We start from the raw sequence: 18,110 nt of genomic DNA, 5'->3' as shown, positions 1-18,110 counted from the left end.
GGAAGTGTCATTCTACAAGGGACGAAGCAGGTTTTCTCTTATTCCTCAGAAGAAGGCAGCTCATTACCCTTTGCAGGTGCAAATCATGGTTGTAACTTCCAGTGTTACAATTGCTCAAAGGAGCAACTAAGTGATCGCTGTTCTCATCACTCATCACTCCCCACCGCATTCCCTGTAAATATTTAAACAAGTGAATATCTTCATGCCACGGCTCAGCTGGCACCAGAAAAGTCTGAAAAAGTTATGGAAAAGGGCAAATGAGCCTTGGTTGAGGCACATGAATTAAAATTTGACCTCCACAAAATTAATCTTGTCTAGTGCTGTGAGGAGTTACGTGAACATAATTTGAAACTGCAAGCACACACATGGGTGCTCTGTTACCATCATCTGTCATTTGGCCACTACCAGAAACGGTGCCTACCGAAGGTTTTCTCAAACACAGCTTTAAAGCACAAAGTGGGAAAGATTGGGGAAAATGTGGGTACAGTGTTGCAGTATTCAAATTAGTTATATTTATATTCTGTATTTGTACAATTATACCAAATCTTTGGACAAAGCTCTCCTGGAAGAGCCAGTTGTTCTGTTCTTGGCAGAGAAACAGAAAGTCAAACCTACATTTCATTGAATCTTGATTATGCTCAATATGCTATGGCTGTAAGCATTGCATAGGCTAGAAAGTGACTTTGTAAGTAAAGTTACGCGAAACATCTTGGCTTCACCTGACTTAGGCAGCCCAGAGGCATGGCTAGACATATGAAAAAAAGGTTAGCTCTATCTTGAGAAGATATGTCTGAAGGTACATGTTTTTGCTCTTCTGGAAAAAAGTCAGGAAACTTCTAGTTTTTTCTATAGGAAAACAAACTCTCCTGTAAATACTAGATTCTAAGACATCCATGGAGAAGTGGGCTTGAGTGATAAATGGCTCCCATCATTCTGGACACTGCTCTGTAGTTCTGAAAGAAGCCTAGTGGTTTGATAAGAAGGTCTAACTTGCCCACCATATTTCCACAGGTTCTTTTTCTGCTGAAAGGGCTGAATTATTAACAACATACTAACACAGTCAATTTGTGTAATCTAAGCAATCTCCTACATATATAATAAATAACTTACTAAGAGAGTGACAGAATGACAGTTAGCTGGTCAGTATTCACAGGATAGTTGAGGTTGGAAAGGACCTCTGGAGGCCATCTGGTCCAACCCCCCTGCTCAGTCAGGGCCGCCTAGAGTCAGCTGCCCAGTCTGAATGGCTTTTGAATATCTCCAAGCATGAAGACTCCACAACCTCCCTGGGCAGCCTGTGGCAGTGCTCAGTCACCCTCACAGTGAAAAAGTGTTTCCTGATGGTCAGAGGGAAGCTCATGTGTTTCATTTTGTGCCTGTTGCCTCTGGAACTGTCACTGGGCACCACTGAGCAGAGCCTGGGTCCATCATCTTTAGACCCTCCCTTGAGGTTTTTATATACACTGATGCAATTATCAATGTATGATAAAATGAGATCAGATTATCAATGATGACATTATGAATGTAATATCTAGTTTAGTAACAATACTTATCACTGGAGTTTTCCAGACTGGCAGAAGTCTAAGACAGGGCTTCTCAACATTTGCTTCATCCCAGACCCCCTTTAAATACCTTTCGTGGCCACAGACCACTGAGACTTAAGATTTAAAGCACTAGACTGCATCAAATATTTATTTCAGTTTTCTCATGAAGGGTCTTCAAATTTGGAGAGAAGGAGGGAGGAGCTTGAGTATGAGAGGAGCATTGAGAGGAGGGAGCTGCAGGAAAAGGAGGTGCAGTGCTTGCTGCAAGCCAGACCAAATGTTTCCTGACTAGACATTCCGCACCCCTGCTTTAAACCTTCACAGACCCCCTGTGATGACATCACAGCCCTCCCAGGGCTGTGATCTAAGAGAACAGTGCTTCAAAAGGATGAAACAATTTAATAGTAAATTTTTATTAGTATGGAAGCCAAACAGCTGATTGACTATGACTGATCTCATTTTACAGGGTCTGCCCAACCATGTAGGAAATTTGGAGATATGATTTTCAAAAGGTTACACCTTTTGGCAACCAGTTCCCCACAACCAGGGAGAACCCTGAGTCAGGGAGGCAGAAAGAGATGCCTAGCTGAAAGATGAGGATCAAACATAAGTGCAGAATAAGTTCAGGTGATGCCAGTTCTGGGAGCTGGTCGTTCTTTTCCAAGAATAAGCAAGGTTGGGCAGGTGAGGGCAGTGCCACTGGGCAAGTTTTAGCTCCTGATGGACCCTGGCTAATATCAATGGCAAGCTCTAAGGGAAAACATGCTGGTTCCAACAGCTGAGCCCTCTCACAACAGATCCACACCTCCTGCAAAAATTATGATAGAAGGGCTGGGCCAAGCTGTGACAGAATGTGAAGTCTGACAGCTCCCTAAAAGCATGTCTCTTCGAGGTGGAGCTGGATGTGGATGATACAGATAGGGGTGATTTTTGTTTGGTTGACCGCTAGGCTGTTGGCCAAAGGCAAAGAGGAGAAAGACACCAAAAGGCTTGGAATCAAAAGACAGAGAGCAGTTGTCAGCTGCTTCAAGATGCAATCATTATTATCTCAAGCTGTACCCTCAAGACAGGAAAAGCTCAAGGCAGATACCTTAGCGGAATCAGCATCGCAGCAGTCAGGTCAGACACAAGCCACCACTTGTGCTTTTGTAATGAAGGTTTTGATCTTATACTGCACTGTCTTTCCCTGATTGTTCTTTATTTTAGTGGATAGGATATTTCATTCTATAAAGGGCTTTCATGCTAATATTATTTACATATTCCCAATTCCTCATCCTTCATTAATTGTGTGCTATTCGAGATAAATCCCAGGTTCGAGCAATAGAATGGTTGAGGTGATTTCTTGTGGCATGGTTGTTACATGGATACAAAGCAGGGACATCTAGAGGCCAAAGCACTGTCTGCAAATACAGTCAGTACAATTACATCTACTAGATATGGAGTATTAGAGCATTTTTCAAAAGCAGCTTAGATAATAAGTACATTGCATGACCTCTAGTGGTATTAAACCAAAGGCACTGTCAAACTCACTCATAGCAGTCTGATACGGTTGGGGAAAAGCCAAGATTACACAGAAACTATCACGTACATGCTAGTTCTGTGCTGCTGTACCCCACCTTACTGCCAGCTTTAGGGCAGCCCAAATTTTGTACCACTACCAGGATAAGATTGAAAAAAGTGCTTAGTTCAGCGGAAAGTGCAAATACTCAGCAGAGCAAATGTCTTGCAGTGATTCTTTTATTGTCAATTATTCACACATTGTCATTAATATTTCCTGCTATTGTCTTCATGGAGAGAGGTAAGGAACCCAGCAACACTTGTGCAAGAAGGAATGGCAATGAGAACTGGGAGGCAGAATCAGCAAAGTCTTCTCTGCAGTGACTCAGAAAGTCAAAGAGGAGTAACACTCTTAACATCAGCAGGAGAATGATGTTCTGTTTCCCTGTTTTTGTGGGTCCTATTCCCTTGAAGAGGTGAAGCCATTATTGCTAACATCCCCTTAGAGAGCCTGGAGTCCCCACAGCAAGAGAAGGAGGCTAGGAATGACCCCCTGCCTGGGATGCTGACTTTGGCATCAGGGAGAGGTAGGACCAGGGCTGCTAGAAAGAAGCTACAGGAACAAAGACGAGGTGGAAATGACAACAAATGTGGTAAGAGAAAATGCTGAACCTGACTGTGTGATTAGGAAACCAGGCTTTCCCACAGGACTGATAGGAGAAGACCAGTGTTCCCATAGGTGCAGCCTCTTGGCAAGACAGCCAACAGGTTGCAGGACACCCTGAGACAGACAACTTACATTCTTTAGAGTTATGGGGCCTGTTCCCATGGTTTCCCTTCTCACCCAACATATTCTGCAGCCTCTGAGCCATGCTGAGTGTGCAATGAGTCAGTCCCCAACACTCCATCAGTGGGAAGTATTTCAGTGCTCTGCCGCAACTGAGAGGTGCATGGACATTTTGACAAAGCGCAATTGCTCCTTATGGAAGTCATAGTTTGTTTTATTTGCACTTATGTCCTGTTTCGCTCACATTCTGGGGTTTGGGGCCTTTCTCTAGTGCACTTCCTTTACATTTATGGCACCTAGATGTATTTTTGATATTTTCTAATTATTTGCTTGTTGTTTTCTACTATTTGCTCTTTAGTCCTTTGGTGTGTAAATAGCTGTGAAATAAAGAGAAGAACTTCAAAGCAAATAATTTTAAAAAGGAATCATTTTAAATAACTAATATAAAAATTGACCACAAACCAGTTTAATCCAGGAAATTAACAGTATGTTTGCTTTATTTTACAAAACTATTTAAATTGGAACCTCTTTCATACACCTGAATAAGATTTTTAATGGATTTGGTTCAGGGTACGATCCAGGGTAATTTACTCACTATATTTATCTAAATAGATACATCACCTTCATAATCAACAAGTGAGTATAATTTAGCCCGTTGTTTGAAGCTGAGTTGTTATAGCAGGCACCTCTTTAATGTGTTTGTAAGCTGATTTAGTTTAGCTGCTTTCCAGATGCAAGCCCTTTGTGACATGGACTAACTTAAAAAGACCTGCTGGAAATAATCAGTGATAAACAGTTCCTCATAAAAAGTGTGATTTACTTAAAACAGCTTTACAAGGTCAGCTTTAGACAGCTGATGTCTGAGTTCATCACCCTTCATTGACTTTAGTTAACAAAGAAAAACAGACGACACAGACAGGTTGGGTCAGCTACCATCCAAAAGTGCTTATGATTAATTTCAGTCGCAAAGATTTTTTCCACTGCCTACAAAGAGATTGCTTCAGGTGACAAACAGTTACATATTTAACTAGTAGACCTACTATGCTAGGGCTAAGGAAACCTACCCACAGATCTAGTTTGTTTGGCAGCAGTGGATCCCAGTGAGTACTGTGAACTCAAAAAGACACAAACTTTTTGATAGTTTGCCTGTACTGAAGATGTGCAGTCACTTACAGAAGTAGAGACAGTTTTTTTCTTATCTGATTAAAACCACAGACAGTTAATAGACTGTTTTGCTGGGGACATAGATCCTGCTCAGTAGGTCTGAAACATAGTAGAGTATGAGTCCCGAAGCAAGGCATCATTATTGGACTTTGGTTCTTTTTTCATTTGGCCTTGTCTTGATGCCTCTGTCGCTGAAAAATTTTTAGAGAGGTTACTGCAGTTTGAATAGCTCCTGAGCTCCTGGAAAGAGAGGGACTGAAATTCATCAAAACAGTACAGTGTTGAATGAGAGGAGACTTCATTTGCCTTAACTCAAAGACATTTCCCCTTTTCCCATTGCTCATCAGCCAGCTCTGCACCAAGTTCTCATGGCATGGCTGTGCTTCCCTTCTTTGGACCTTTAGATCAAGATCCAATTGCCTAAAGTATATGTAGCTTTCATGGAGTGTACTTACCCCTGTATATGATTGTGGAATTCCTTTGGGATTTCACCTTACAGGATTAAAATCTGTACTCCTATCTGTCTGGACTGAGAGAAATGTCTTTCCACACATCAGATTTGTCTAATTCATACCTCTTGCTGGTGAATGGGCCTATTTTGCAAGAGAACATATATTTCATTCCACCCCAGTTCCTCTCCATCTGACCATTTTAATTTATTGATTTCTGTACTGAATATTTTTGCCCCTTCAGTGCAAATGACTTTATTTGAAAACCAGTTTTAGTGCAATGAGTCCGCCTAACATGCAACCAAGCTTCAGAGTTTAAACTCTTCCAAATAATAATCACTTCAGTATTTCCTTTCCATCATCTCTCTCCGCAGAATCCCTTGCTATTTTGTGTTACCAACAGTTTAACTAATTTATTCCTCAGAGTCTTACAGTGACATAGAAGTATTTCCAAAAACAGTGTCTAGAATGTTACTGCACATTCTGCTGAAAGACCTTTAGAAAGGGAAGAAAAGACAAAACAAATGGAATCCTGTGTTTACTTTAACAGCAGGCCTTTTTTACAGTTAGCACTGAATATTTAAATGTGCAGTTTAGATCTGATTCACTGCCTTATTATGATGCTGATGAAGTTTGATAAAAATCTTGTCCTGTGTGGGGATTGTTCAGGGCTACAGATTCCTTGTAATTCCCTAAAGTTAATGTAGGCAGAATCCAGCGGAGCTGCAGCCCTGAGCATATTTTGCCAGGATTCCACAAAAGTCCAGATAAGTGATGTCTCCTACACTTTTGCTGGACATCCCACTTTTCTCACTTTTCCCCAGTCTCCCTGGGAGCATAAGGCAGCTACTGTTCTCACCCACAAGGACAGAATCACAGAATCAGAGAATCAAAGAATCATTCAGGTTGGAAAAGACCCTTGGGATCATCAAGTCCAACCGTCATTCCTACTCTACAAAGATCTCCCCTACACCATATCCCCCAACATCTCATCTAAATGACCCTTACACACATCCAGGGATGGTGACTCCACCACCTCCCTGGGCAGCCTATTCCACTGTCTGACCACTCTTTCTGTGAAAATTTTTTTCCTAATGTCCAGTCTGAACCTCCCCTGTTGCAGTTTAAGAACAATACGCATGGCAAGTTGGCACCATAGATGAATCCACCCCACAAAATTAATGTGAAGAGCCTGAAATTGCAGAGCATCAATAGACTGTGCAACAATGTAAAATAAGACTTAAGATAGACAAATTCTGATGAAATGTGAGATAGCAAATGAATATGTTGCTACCTCCCACTACCCATCTTTAATGGTCTGCTGCACCAGAATTAGGAGCGCAGTGTCTACCCCAGGCCTCAGCAATCCCTCTCCTGTGCCATAGCAGCAGCTCAAACTAACAGTGAAAGAGGATTGAAACTGTGTCTGTCACTAAGCAAGAAAAAAAACCCAACAAAACAACTCAGAATCTCTATCCTTCTACAGTCAAAGAGTTACCTAGTCTCTAAAAATTGCAAGGTATTAAGCGATAAGAACAAGCAACCCATGTTCAGTGCATTCTTGGCTTTCCTTTTCCACATTAGGACTGTGACAGGACTGTGACAGAGCAAAACTTTCTAAGACTCCACCTTTGGAATAGTGCTTCACTGAGCACCCCAACATCAGGTGCTAGATACCTGGATGAAGGATAAAGAGATGTAACTGGAGGCAGATGATCTTGTCAATTTTAACTAGGTTGCAAAGGGAGTTAGAATGCCTCTTTAGAACAGAAGAGGCCTGTAAGCTTAGGGAAGAAAGTAAGGGCTGCTGGTCTATGATGCAGCAAGCTGTCAAAGCTCATCTTAATTTTAACTATGTGACTAACTTTGCTCTTGCTTAATTCCCACTCAAATATGTAGGTTTTAGCATGTGCATACATGCCTTGCTGAATCAGCATTGCAGCTTTTTATCTGAATTGCTGCCCTATTAAACATAAAGCATAAAAGATACACTCCATAAACTTTATTGTCATTACATTAGCTTTTCATTTAACATTAAACTGAAGAGTCTGTCTGCCTCAGAGGCTCAGGTGGAACACAAGCTTTTCTGGCAGACTGGATGTTGGGCAACACCCTGGTTATGGCAGCTCTCTTCATATCATGAAAAAGGATCTGGGATCTAGATTCTTGTGTAAGGTCGATGAACATCTAAATGCTAAACAAGAATATGCTTTAGAGCCAAAAAATTAATTGTGCTCTGTTTGAGTAAGTGCACTCACTACATTAGCAGCCCTTAAGCAGATTGTGACCCTCTCAGCTACAGAATTTCTGTCACAGAGATGGCTTGTGGCAAAGTACAGAACTAATGTGGGGTTTGTATCATACATTATGCTGCCCATTATGCTAATATTAGGTTCTGTACTTCAATATTATGGGATAAAATATATTATAGTCTACTTTCAAATTATTTTTTCATTCATTTAATATTTAATGTATGCCTTTTTAAAATTATTGACTATTTAGATCTTCAGTAAAAAACTTCTGAAATGACTTGTAGTTCTGTGTAGTGCCTTTTAAAAACAATTTTTAAAAGTATGCTCTCTGTCTGCGTCTCATGTACTGCACAGAACTCTGGTCATCTTTGTCACAAACACCAACAACAGAAAAAGATGTGTAGACATGATATAATTTCTTACAGGGAAGGTAATTTACATTGAGAGTATGTGGAAGGTAATTTCTGAACAAATGAATTAGCAAATGTGAATTATTCGGTTTTGCTGTTTGTACTTTTACTTGTCATAGCATGTAAGTTCACAGTAACCTGGGACACAGGCACACCTGTCCATTGTTCCCACTTAAACAACCCCAGCATTAAAGCTGTATATTGCAGTTAACAAACTATGCTGGGGACAGCTACAAAAAAATGCACTCCCTTGTTGACCAGCAGTAGCATGGTTCAGCAAAGTTACTGGTGACCAGGATGAAGTTCTATATGCAAGGAGATGCTGGAAAGCCCTCTACTGCTTGAAAAACAGGAGGACTTTAGTAAAAAAAAAACCATCAATAGCAATGCAAAACAGATTCTAGTACATTTTATCATAAAATTAGCCATATTACTTGTTCTGCCTGGTCTCATGTTCCAGATTAGCTTCTGTTGGTGTTCAGTCTGGCAAGACTCTCTGGCAGTATAGAGTCTGCTAGAGAGACCAAAAAAAGGCCAATGTGATCTCAGAGTATGTGATGACTGCTGTGTGAAAATACTATTCAGTATATGTCATCTGCTTCTGCAAAAAAAGGGTGTCTGTATGAGACACAAATGCACAGATGTCTAATTGAGATGGTTGTTTTCACATTCATCAGTTCCCCAACACAGTTTACCACATGTCTGTACAAACATTTGTGCTGTCCCACCGCATAGGTGGTTGGGGATTTAAATAAGCAGCTGGAGGCAAGAGATGCTTTCTGTAACAGTTCCGTCTTAAACATGTGTCAGAACATAGCCTCAGAGAGAGAACCCAGCAGGTCCTTTCTGTTGAATACTACATAAGGAATTGCCACTGTCAGGTGTAATTTGTCTCATCTGTAATTCACTATTTCATATGAGCATAGGTGAACCTAATCTTAACTAGGAATCCTTTTCAAAGCTTTACACCAATTCCAGATAAGTTGCCAAGATCTCAAGTGCAGGCTTTAAAACCTTTCCTAATAGAAAACATGAAATGAGCTTTTAGAAATTGGTAGCATTTAAGTTCTTTTGTTTTGTCTTCTTGATTTTCATGTCTTAGAGGTTGTATTTTCAAGGTCTTCTCTATAACCAAAAGAATTAAAAACCTCCTTTAAACAAGACACCCTTCAGATTTTTGTCACAAAGATATGATTCAGGAGCTTTAAGAGACACACACAGAGAACACAATGAGTGTTGTTAAGAAGAAGATTGTGAAAGTTTGACTTTGTGTGTCTTGGCAAAGCTTCCAACAGCACAGAGTGAACCTGATTTTACCTGGTGTTGGGAGAAGCACAGATGTGCACACGAGCTTTCGCCTCCTTACGCTGCTGGTCGAAGACCTGGGCGGACTTCCAGGTCCTGAAGTTTACCAAGAACAGCTCCTTTCCCTGTGCCTCTGGGGTGATGCACAAGAATGTCCAGCAAGAGAAGGAGGAAAAGCCTGTGGGTAAGCAGGCACTGCAAAGCTATGTGGGGATAAAAGCCAGCCCATACAGAGACACAGCCCATGCAAGTGATTTGCACATCTCTGCCTGAGAGGGACTCCTCTCTTGCTGAAACAGAATCCTGGGGAGGGCAGCAGAGCTCTGAAAGGTTCCTTGTGAGCTGCATGTGCCCAGAAGCTATGGATATGGCAAGTCCCTTTCACCGGATCCTTTAGAATATAACCTTTACAATGAAATGTTTTATTTTTCAGTTACCTAGAAACTACTGTCTGGGGATCACAAAGCTCCATATTAGACTGTAATTAGATATATTTCGCAACATCCCCATGAGGGAAATCACTAATTACAGCAGTTTGTTGGAATTAAAGTAAGTATAATAATGGTTGGTAGTAACTATGATATTATTGCAATCTTGTATTACTACACTTCAGGCTATGATTGTATCAAATCTCATAAGCCAAGAGGGTTGGGTCTGCTGGCATATGAATAGAGAATGAAGAACTGAACTAGGCATTTGAAATTTCTTAAGAAGTCACATGTTCATAAATCACAAGTCATATTAATTTGGTCTGGAATAAATATTCTGGTGCTTTGGTGTCGAGAAACACCCTGGAGCTTGAGAGGTTATGTTGTGACAGAGAGATAAAACCTACAGCCTGTCCTGATCAGCTGTAGCCATATAAAAATCCTGTATTTTTAGGGGACTGATAATTTTTCAGCACAAATATATTGGTGATGGCAGCATGGAAAAATTCCAACTCAGAAACTTGCATTTGCCTTGCATCTGCTCATTGGAAATGTTAAAGTTACTTTCTTCTCTTTCATTTAAATACCTTTGTGAAGCATTACTGACATCGGTGATGAGGTATTTCCACCGTGGATCTGGCTGTATCTCAGTAGGGGAAGAAGCCTCTTTACACACCTGGACTATGAAATCCTCTGTTAAAACAGAAGGTTTTTGTTGTGGTTTTTTTTTTTTGTTTGTTTTTGGTTTTGGTTTTGGTTTTTTTTAATGGATGTACAGAAAGAGGAGTCTCGTTGCCAAAAGACTGCAGAACTTTGTGAATCTGTATAAATTACACAGTGGTCTGGGAGGACTGTTAAGACTTCAAGAAAGTGAGCTAGAAGAGGTGAGGGCATATCAAACTCCCTGCAGTTGCAAACTGTCTCCAACTTGCCTAGCTGGACATGGCATGGAAAGAGATGGTGCACAGAGGACTCAGTGAAAGACCAGGATCCAGCCAACCAGTATTCAAGAAACCCAGAGGAGCAGCTCATAGAGTAAATCCGCATTGTAGCTGAGTCGTAAAACTGTACTTTGTGTTGTTTGTAGGGCTGGCTGAGCTGTTGACTTGAACTGTAGTTATCAAAAGCTCAGAGCAGTCTTCACATCTGCCCAGGCATAAGGTTTCGCAGTACAGCTGATGCCAAAAAGGGTGTCAGTCACCACCTTCCTTAGCAACAATTTCTGGCCAGTTGGTCTTGCTTCCTCCTTTCTGCTGTACCCGGGGCCCTGAACCGGGCAAGCCTTACAGCCTGCTCAACTAGCAGAGCACTGCTCTCCTACTTTTTTGGGGCTTCTTCTCTCTCCTTCCTTTTCTGCTCCTACAGCAGGAATGTCATCCTTTATTTTACATGAAATGTCTCTAAAGTTCTGTAAGTGGGTATGTATTGGGTGTAGGTGCCCAGGTGCTGGCAGTGGGGTGCTGCAGGGCCCTCTGTGAGGAGAGGCCGGGGGCTGCCCCATGCCAGGGACAGCCACTTCCAGACAGCTCCAACAGACCTACCACAGAGCATGGCTGAGCCCCTCAACGACACCGGGGTCACCTCTGGGAAAACATATTTAAGGAAGGGCAAAACCACTGTGTAGCAGTGTAAGAGGAGTGAGGAGAAGAAGCGAGAAACAGCAGTGTGAACACCAAGGTCAGAGAAGAAGGAAGGGATGGAGGTGCTGCAGGTGCTGGAGCAAGGATTTCCCTGCAGCCCATGGAGAGGACCTCAGTGGAGCAGATAACCACACTGCAGCCCCACAATGGAGGAGGTGGGTATTTTTTGAAGGAACTGCAGCCCCACAATAGAGGAGGTGGATATTTTTTGAAGGAACTGCAGCCCCTGAAGAGCCTGTGCTAGAGTAGTTCGTGAAGGACTGCAGCTCGTGGAAAGATCCACAAAGCGTGTGGAGGAAGGAGCAGCGAAGAGGGGTAGTTATGGACTGACTGCAGTCCCCATTCCCCAACTCCTCTGCACTGCTTGGGGGGGGGTGGGGGGTGGGGTGGGGAGGTAGAGGAGTTGGAAATGGAGGGAACTTGATCCAGGAAACTGGGGGGGAAAAGGTGTTTTCATTTAGTCTTTGTTTCTCACCATCCAACTCTATTTTTGATTGGAAAAAAAAAAATCCCTAAGTCAAATCTGTTTTGTCTCTGATAGTAAATGGTAAGCGATCTCCCTTTCATTTGACCCACAAGCTTCTCCGTCTCTTCTCTCCCTGTCCTCCACCGAGGAGGGGCAGTGAGCGAGTAGCTGGGTGGGCAGGTGGCCAAGGTCAACCCACCGCCGGGTAACAGAGCGTCATCGACAATTCTGAAGTCTTTCCCCTCTACCCCCAGGAATCGTAAGTGTAAAATCTTGGGGAAAATGTCTTTGACTGGCTGGACGGTCTGATAAAGACTGTGATTTTTATTTTTTTATTTTTTCTCGAAGGGAAAAAAACCCAAACCCGAACAACAAACTGCAACCCGCACGGAAAACCCGACGGTTTGCAAAGGCAGTCGCGGAGCGGCAGGACGCGGCGGGCTCTGAGGCGGCCGCTCGCTGCCGGCGCTCCCGCGGGACGGGGGCCGGACGCGCAGTCACTACGCACCGACCCGCCTTCGCCCGCTTCCCCCCGTTCCCCTCAGCCGCGGGGCTGCGCCGCCGCCTCCCGCTCCCGCCGGGCCCCTCCCCCGCCCCGCCCCGCCCCGCCCCGCCCGCCGGCGGGAGGTGCCTCCCCGGGGCTGCCCGGTGACGGGCGGGGCGGGGGCTGAAGTGTCGCGGTCGCTACGGGAAACGGGGGAAAACCGGAAGCGGGCGGGGCGGGGCGGCGAGGCGGCGGCGGTGGTGTGCGCTGCCAGGCTCTCCCCGCCGGGCGGTCGGGGCCCGGCGCCATGGGCTGCTTCTTCTCCCGCCGCAGGAAGCCGGCCCAGGGCGGCCAGCAGCAGCACCAGCAGCAAGCGGCGGCGGGAACGGGCCAAGACGCGGCGGCCGGCGAAGAGAAGGCGCCGCAGTACAGCTGGGACCAGCGAGCCAAGGTACCGCCCCGGCCGTCGCCCCCCGGCCGCGGGCAGCCGGGACCGGGGCTGGGCGGGGGGTATCGGCTGTCTTGGCGGCAGCGCCCCGCCCGCTCCTGCCGCCCGGGGTTTGCGGGCTTGCAGCCGTGGCAGGGCCCCTGCGCCGGGCGGTGGCCGCTCGCCACGGCGGGGGGCGGGTGCGGGCCGCACTCCGGCAGGGAGCAGCGAGCTCCCCCCGTACCCCTGTTACGGCTCGGTCCCTGCGGTTAAGTGCGTTTATTTAAAAAAAAAAAAACAAAACAAAAAACAAACACCCCCCCCCCCAAAAAAAAAAAACCAAACCCCAAAGCAAAACCGAAACAAAGCCAAAACCAAAAAGTATTTAGCCTAAGGATTTTACCAGGCAGTCGCGAATTGTGCAAGCGGAGAGGGAGGCACAGCGGTTCTGTGACCGCCGCCCGTGCGAGCGCCGGTGCCCGGTCAGGCTGTAACCTGGCGGCCCCGCTGCGGCTGGCCGGGGGCTGGCGGCGGGAGCTGTGGTGTAGCGCGGAGCCCCCCGGGTGCGGGTGTCACCTGAGGAGACCGGGGCGGGGGCAGTCGGCGGGGGGCTGCTTGGCGCCTCACTGAGCCCAAGGCCCTGCACCCGGTGCTTCAGCGGACATAGTCTGTGCCCTGGCTGTCAATAATACTTAATCTTCCTCCTTGGCTGTTTGGGTTGTTGGGACTTTTTTTGTTGTTTAGGTTATGTTTTTTGGGTGGTGGGTTGGGTTGTGGGTTTTTTTTTTTAAAAGCTATAGGAACCAGAACTGGCCTGTCCATCCCTGAAGTGACAGATGAAGACAAATCCTTCCCAGTGCTGTTTCCTGACCCATTGGAGGCAATTGTGAAGTCTCAAGCAGGCAAGCACTTCAGTGCTGGATGAAATATTGTTTCCTCCCACCCTCGTTCCAAGTTTCACTTCCTAAATATAGCATGACATCATAACCTTGCTAGGTCTCCCATCCTTTCCAGCTGCCTTTGGGTGGGGGAAGGAGAAAACAGGGCAGGCCATAAACTTAATTGATGTGGTTTTAAAAAACGAAATCCCCAAACCTTTAGGCCATATTTTACAAGTATAGAAAAGAAAATGTGTGAACTTATTTGAATGCTTAGCATGTTTGTTTTTTAAACTTGGCCAGGTGCTCTAGGGTGTCCCTTAAGTCTTCCAAGCAGATTAAGACAAGCTTAGATGGAGATGAGCTAGAGAGCCTGCGCATGGCCCAGAGGAATCAGTTCCTTGAGGACAAAGGCAGTTGATCTGTGTTGGGCTTGTTGGTTTGACTTGCTAGTGGATATTTGCAGTGCTGTGTTGGAGAGAGAAAGGGAGGATGGCAGCCTGTTACTTGCATGGAGACTGTTCTCATAGGGAGGGGGATGTGCCAAAACATATTTTACAGTAGCAGAAGAAATAACTCTGTGCAAAAGGAAATTACTAAATGATCACTTAAAACTATATTATTTCATTTTAGAGCAAATTCATCAGCTAAAGCTCAACTGATGTGATAGTTTTTACTCAATCTGCTTATATGGTTCTAACTTCTAAAACTAAAAGAACAAAAATCAGAACATAGGAGCAATTCAGAGAACCGCCAGCTTTGTTGCTAAGGAGGTGGCTGTTGTTAACGTCCTGGAAGTAGGCTCAAGATAACACATGAGGCTGTTACAGCACCAACAACCAACCCATCTCTGTAGAGAAAAAAAAACCCCAGCCTGTAATGTATTGCATGCACAGCAACTTCCTCCTTTTCTATAAAAACTTAGTCTTAGAAACTAGAAAAATCAGTGAGTTTGTGCTGTGCTACTGCAGTGTGGAAGCTGTCAAATTAGCTGCTTAATTTTGTACTGTACAGCTCAAGAAGAGCTATTTAATGTTTAAGCCCACTTCTCTTGCTCTTTCATTGGGCTTTTGGATATAAGCTTAGTACATTAAACCAGGAAAGCAGTACTGAGATGCCTGGTCTTAGATAAAGGAATACTGAGCACTTAGTGTGATAAACTTGTTGATCCCAGCTTGTATTATGTGATATGAAGTCAGTGTTGATGTAGTAGCTTTTAAGTATTGTCTGATATGTTACCCTGTTGTCTATTGCTTTCTTACTTCTCCTGCACCACAAGTATTATACTTATTTCACAATTTGTGTTTGTACACAAAGTTAGATTGGAGTCAGTCAGAAAACTTGTGGCTATTAGACTCATTTTGGTTCATTAAGTGCATTGAATTGTGCATTGAAACCAGAAAACCTGAACTTTGTCAACGGATGTGTCGCAGTCTTTTGATACTAATTTCCTGTTACTTCTAATAGTGTGTCGTCGAACCATTAGGGCTGGGGGTGTGTTCCTAATTTTAGGCTGTCCTACTCGGTGATGCAGTTCTGGTTATATAGTGCAGTTCTGCAAGCAGGTTTGGCAATTGTTTGCAGTTCTCGTAAGCTCTCCTCTGTTTTCTCTCAGCCAAGTGAGTCTTGCTGCTCAGACACTCTGGCTGTCTCCCTGTAAACTAATGCGATGCTGACACTCTCACTGTAGGCAGAGAAATGTAGGCACACTCGTGTGCGTGCTTGTCTGAATAGGGATGTGAGGAAAGGTGACTGCTAGCTGACAGCTGTGCTGGAAGATGCTCTGAACCTTAAGAGTTCCTTCAGTGAAACTATTTCTTCTGCTGCCAAAAGACAGCATTACTAGTGTAGTCTATTTTAATTATGCTCTGGTGGCAAAAGATGTTTAGTATTGGATACTGTCTGCTAGTGTAGACCTAGCCAATACAACGATATCCTAGTGACCATGTAACACTTGTATAATAGTGCCAAAAATGGACCGTGTGGTAGAAGACTCTAAATGCAAACTATTATAAGGTGCTGATAGTTGAATTGACTTTAAGAAAAGTATATGAATTTGAGGGGCCTTTTCAGATTTCTATGTGACCTCATTTAAGTGAGGATAGAAGTCTCTGTTTTTAAGGTATGCAAAAATCGATCAAATATAGATTGCATCGTAAGTCTGTTGGGATCTCTGTAACGTCTGCTGACCATTGGGTTCAGAGAACTTTGTGAAGATTACCTGTGGTGCAGTAGAAGAATCAAAGGATCAGCTTACATTGAAAGCAGAAGAAAAGGATGAGATTCAGTTTCTTGCTGCTCTGGGATTCTTAGTCCAGGAGAATAAGTAGAGTACAGTTTATTACAGAGCCTGTTATCGCTGCACCACATCCTGGGGACTTGTTATATATTGATGTCATTGGGCTGTCGTGAGAGTCACCTTCTGACCAAGTGTGGGAGAGGAACTTGGTGGTGCTCAGCCCTCCTCACCCTTCTTCATCAAGGTTTCTGCCTGAAATGTAAGGTTGTATTTCTGCTCCTCATTTCCCTTTTCCTTTCCTACCTTATTGCCTTCTGTGTGACTAATGTTGTTTACATGCGTGGCCAGCAGTTACTGAATATGGATACATATAGACAGGAGCTGGGGTTTTGTATCTGGTGATGGTCGATACATCCATGTGGTGTGACCTCTGCAGAAGAAACACAAAAGCTATATCATCTTTTCTGCTGTTGTCTCATGTTCAAAGAAGTAGAATTAGATTAATTATGATCACAATAGTGTTTAAAGCTTAGAGGGACTTTCCTTCCCAGATGATTTTTCCTTTTACAAGGAACAAGTAAGGTTTCGTTCTATGTCAGTTGACTTGCAACTTAACATTTAGTTGATAGGAAGCACACAGCTATCATTGCTAAATTGGGCTGTGATGGCTGTATTCAAACAGTTCAAAAAACCTCTGAGGTTTAGCGTTCTATATAAATCACAGATAGTCTTTTGCTAGTTATCTTACATTTGAGGATTTTGGTAGAATGATCTGAGCTAATGTGGCTGTCTTGAACTATCTAGATCTCATTTAGGTAGCCACTTTATATTTTATTTTGGAATAGAAATAAAATCACTTTTTTCTTGTTCTAACTAAACAATGAAATGTTTTGTCCTTAGATTCAATGCATCTCCCTTCAGCTTCCCAGTGCACCAGAAGAACTATTGCTGTATTTCTCAAAACGCATTCTGTCAACTGAGAAACAGTCAGCAGGTTCACACTGAACAGTATTTCCAGTTAAATCAGCTATAGGCGTGCAGTAGTTTCTTTTCTTCTTCCTCTTCTCCTGTCTGCAGTATTTGGCAATGATTTGCTGCTCAGAAGACTATGAAAATGACTGTTCTTTGCTATTACGGGTACCCTCAAAGAGGAGGAATTTAACAAAAAACAGAATGAAATGTGCCTTCAGACTGTTATATTGGCCACATTTAAAGTCAGGGTGTGCAGGAGGTGCACCGGGATGAAAAACTGCATAGTGGTGACTGGAATCTGCGCATACTGTTCCTCTTTCCACACTTTGTTGTTGCCTAAGAATCTAGAAATCTGCCAGAGATTAATAACTTCAACCATGTGTCTCCAGAGAATGTTGCAACTCAGTACTTAAGGGCACCAAATCCATGCAGAAGTGTTTAGGCCCGGAAATGCACTTGTCTTGCTTACTTCCTTCCTGTCAATTCTCCTACTGACAAAAATAGTATGTAAAGCCTCTTACGTTTGTGTGCCTACCCTAGAGCTGCAGCTTTTAAAGTCACTGGGTCAGGAGCCAACTCTTGTACATCGTCAACTCTATTTAGGTCCATAGCTGAACCACTATGTGTTGTGATTTAGAGAGAGAGGGAATGACTTTTTGAGAATTATATTTAAAAGATAAGACCTTAGTGTAAGTATTTTAGAAAGACTTCACAAATTATTGTTTGGTCTAAACCCAGGGGAGAACTGTAATCCATCAAGAACAGCAGTACCTTCTCATGTTTGTGGTGGCTGACTAAAACCCCTTTCCTGATGGATCCAGTGAAAAAGTCTTGTTAAGACATGAACATGTACCAGAAAGAGTTCAAAAAGCTGTTGCGGTCCTTGGTGATTCTAGGCACAGTTATTAGTAAAAACTGTGAGGGTCTAGTACTTCTAAGTCTTCTTCCAAATGGGAGCTGCCTAGTCGTGGTGCTAGTAAATGGGATAATGATGACTGAAGAGACGTACATCATCTGCAGCCTTCATATCTGGCCTCTGACCTTCTTGCGAGACAAGTGTTTGCAAGAAGGAAGGCTGCTTAACGCATCTTGCAGTTGTTGCAGCAGAACTTTCTAGATTTCAAAGCAACCATGACAAACTTTTGTTTGCCTTCACTTCTCTCCTTTC

General features: G+C 43.7%; 1 protein-coding gene across 3 annotated transcripts in view; it reads left to right on the top strand.

Moving 5' to 3' along the window:
- Positions 1-18,110, top strand: part of RP2 (RP2 activator of ARL3 GTPase) — a 35,218-nt gene that overhangs the window by 4,502 nt on the left and 12,606 nt on the right. The window contains exon 1 of one of the 3 annotated variants that reach the window (XM_074908119.1): positions 12,664-12,877. The exons of 1 other annotated variant lie outside the window; for it this stretch is intronic. In XM_074908119.1, coding sequence (XP_074764220.1) covers positions 12,734-12,877 — 144 coding nt within the window. In that variant the 5' untranslated portion in view covers positions 12,664-12,733. Of the gene's footprint in view, positions 1-12,663; positions 12,878-18,110 lie in introns of those variants that run through there. One more of the 3 variants, XM_074908127.1, reaches the window with a different exon arrangement.

The sequence above is a fragment of the Athene noctua genome, chromosome 1 (genome assembly GCF_965140245.1).
Source record: "Athene noctua chromosome 1, bAthNoc1.hap1.1, whole genome shotgun sequence".
NCBI classification, from domain to species: Eukaryota; Metazoa; Chordata; class Aves; order Strigiformes; family Strigidae; genus Athene; species Athene noctua.
Note: the sequence above shows the minus strand (reverse complement) of the source record. Positions and strands in the feature narration are given on the sequence as shown.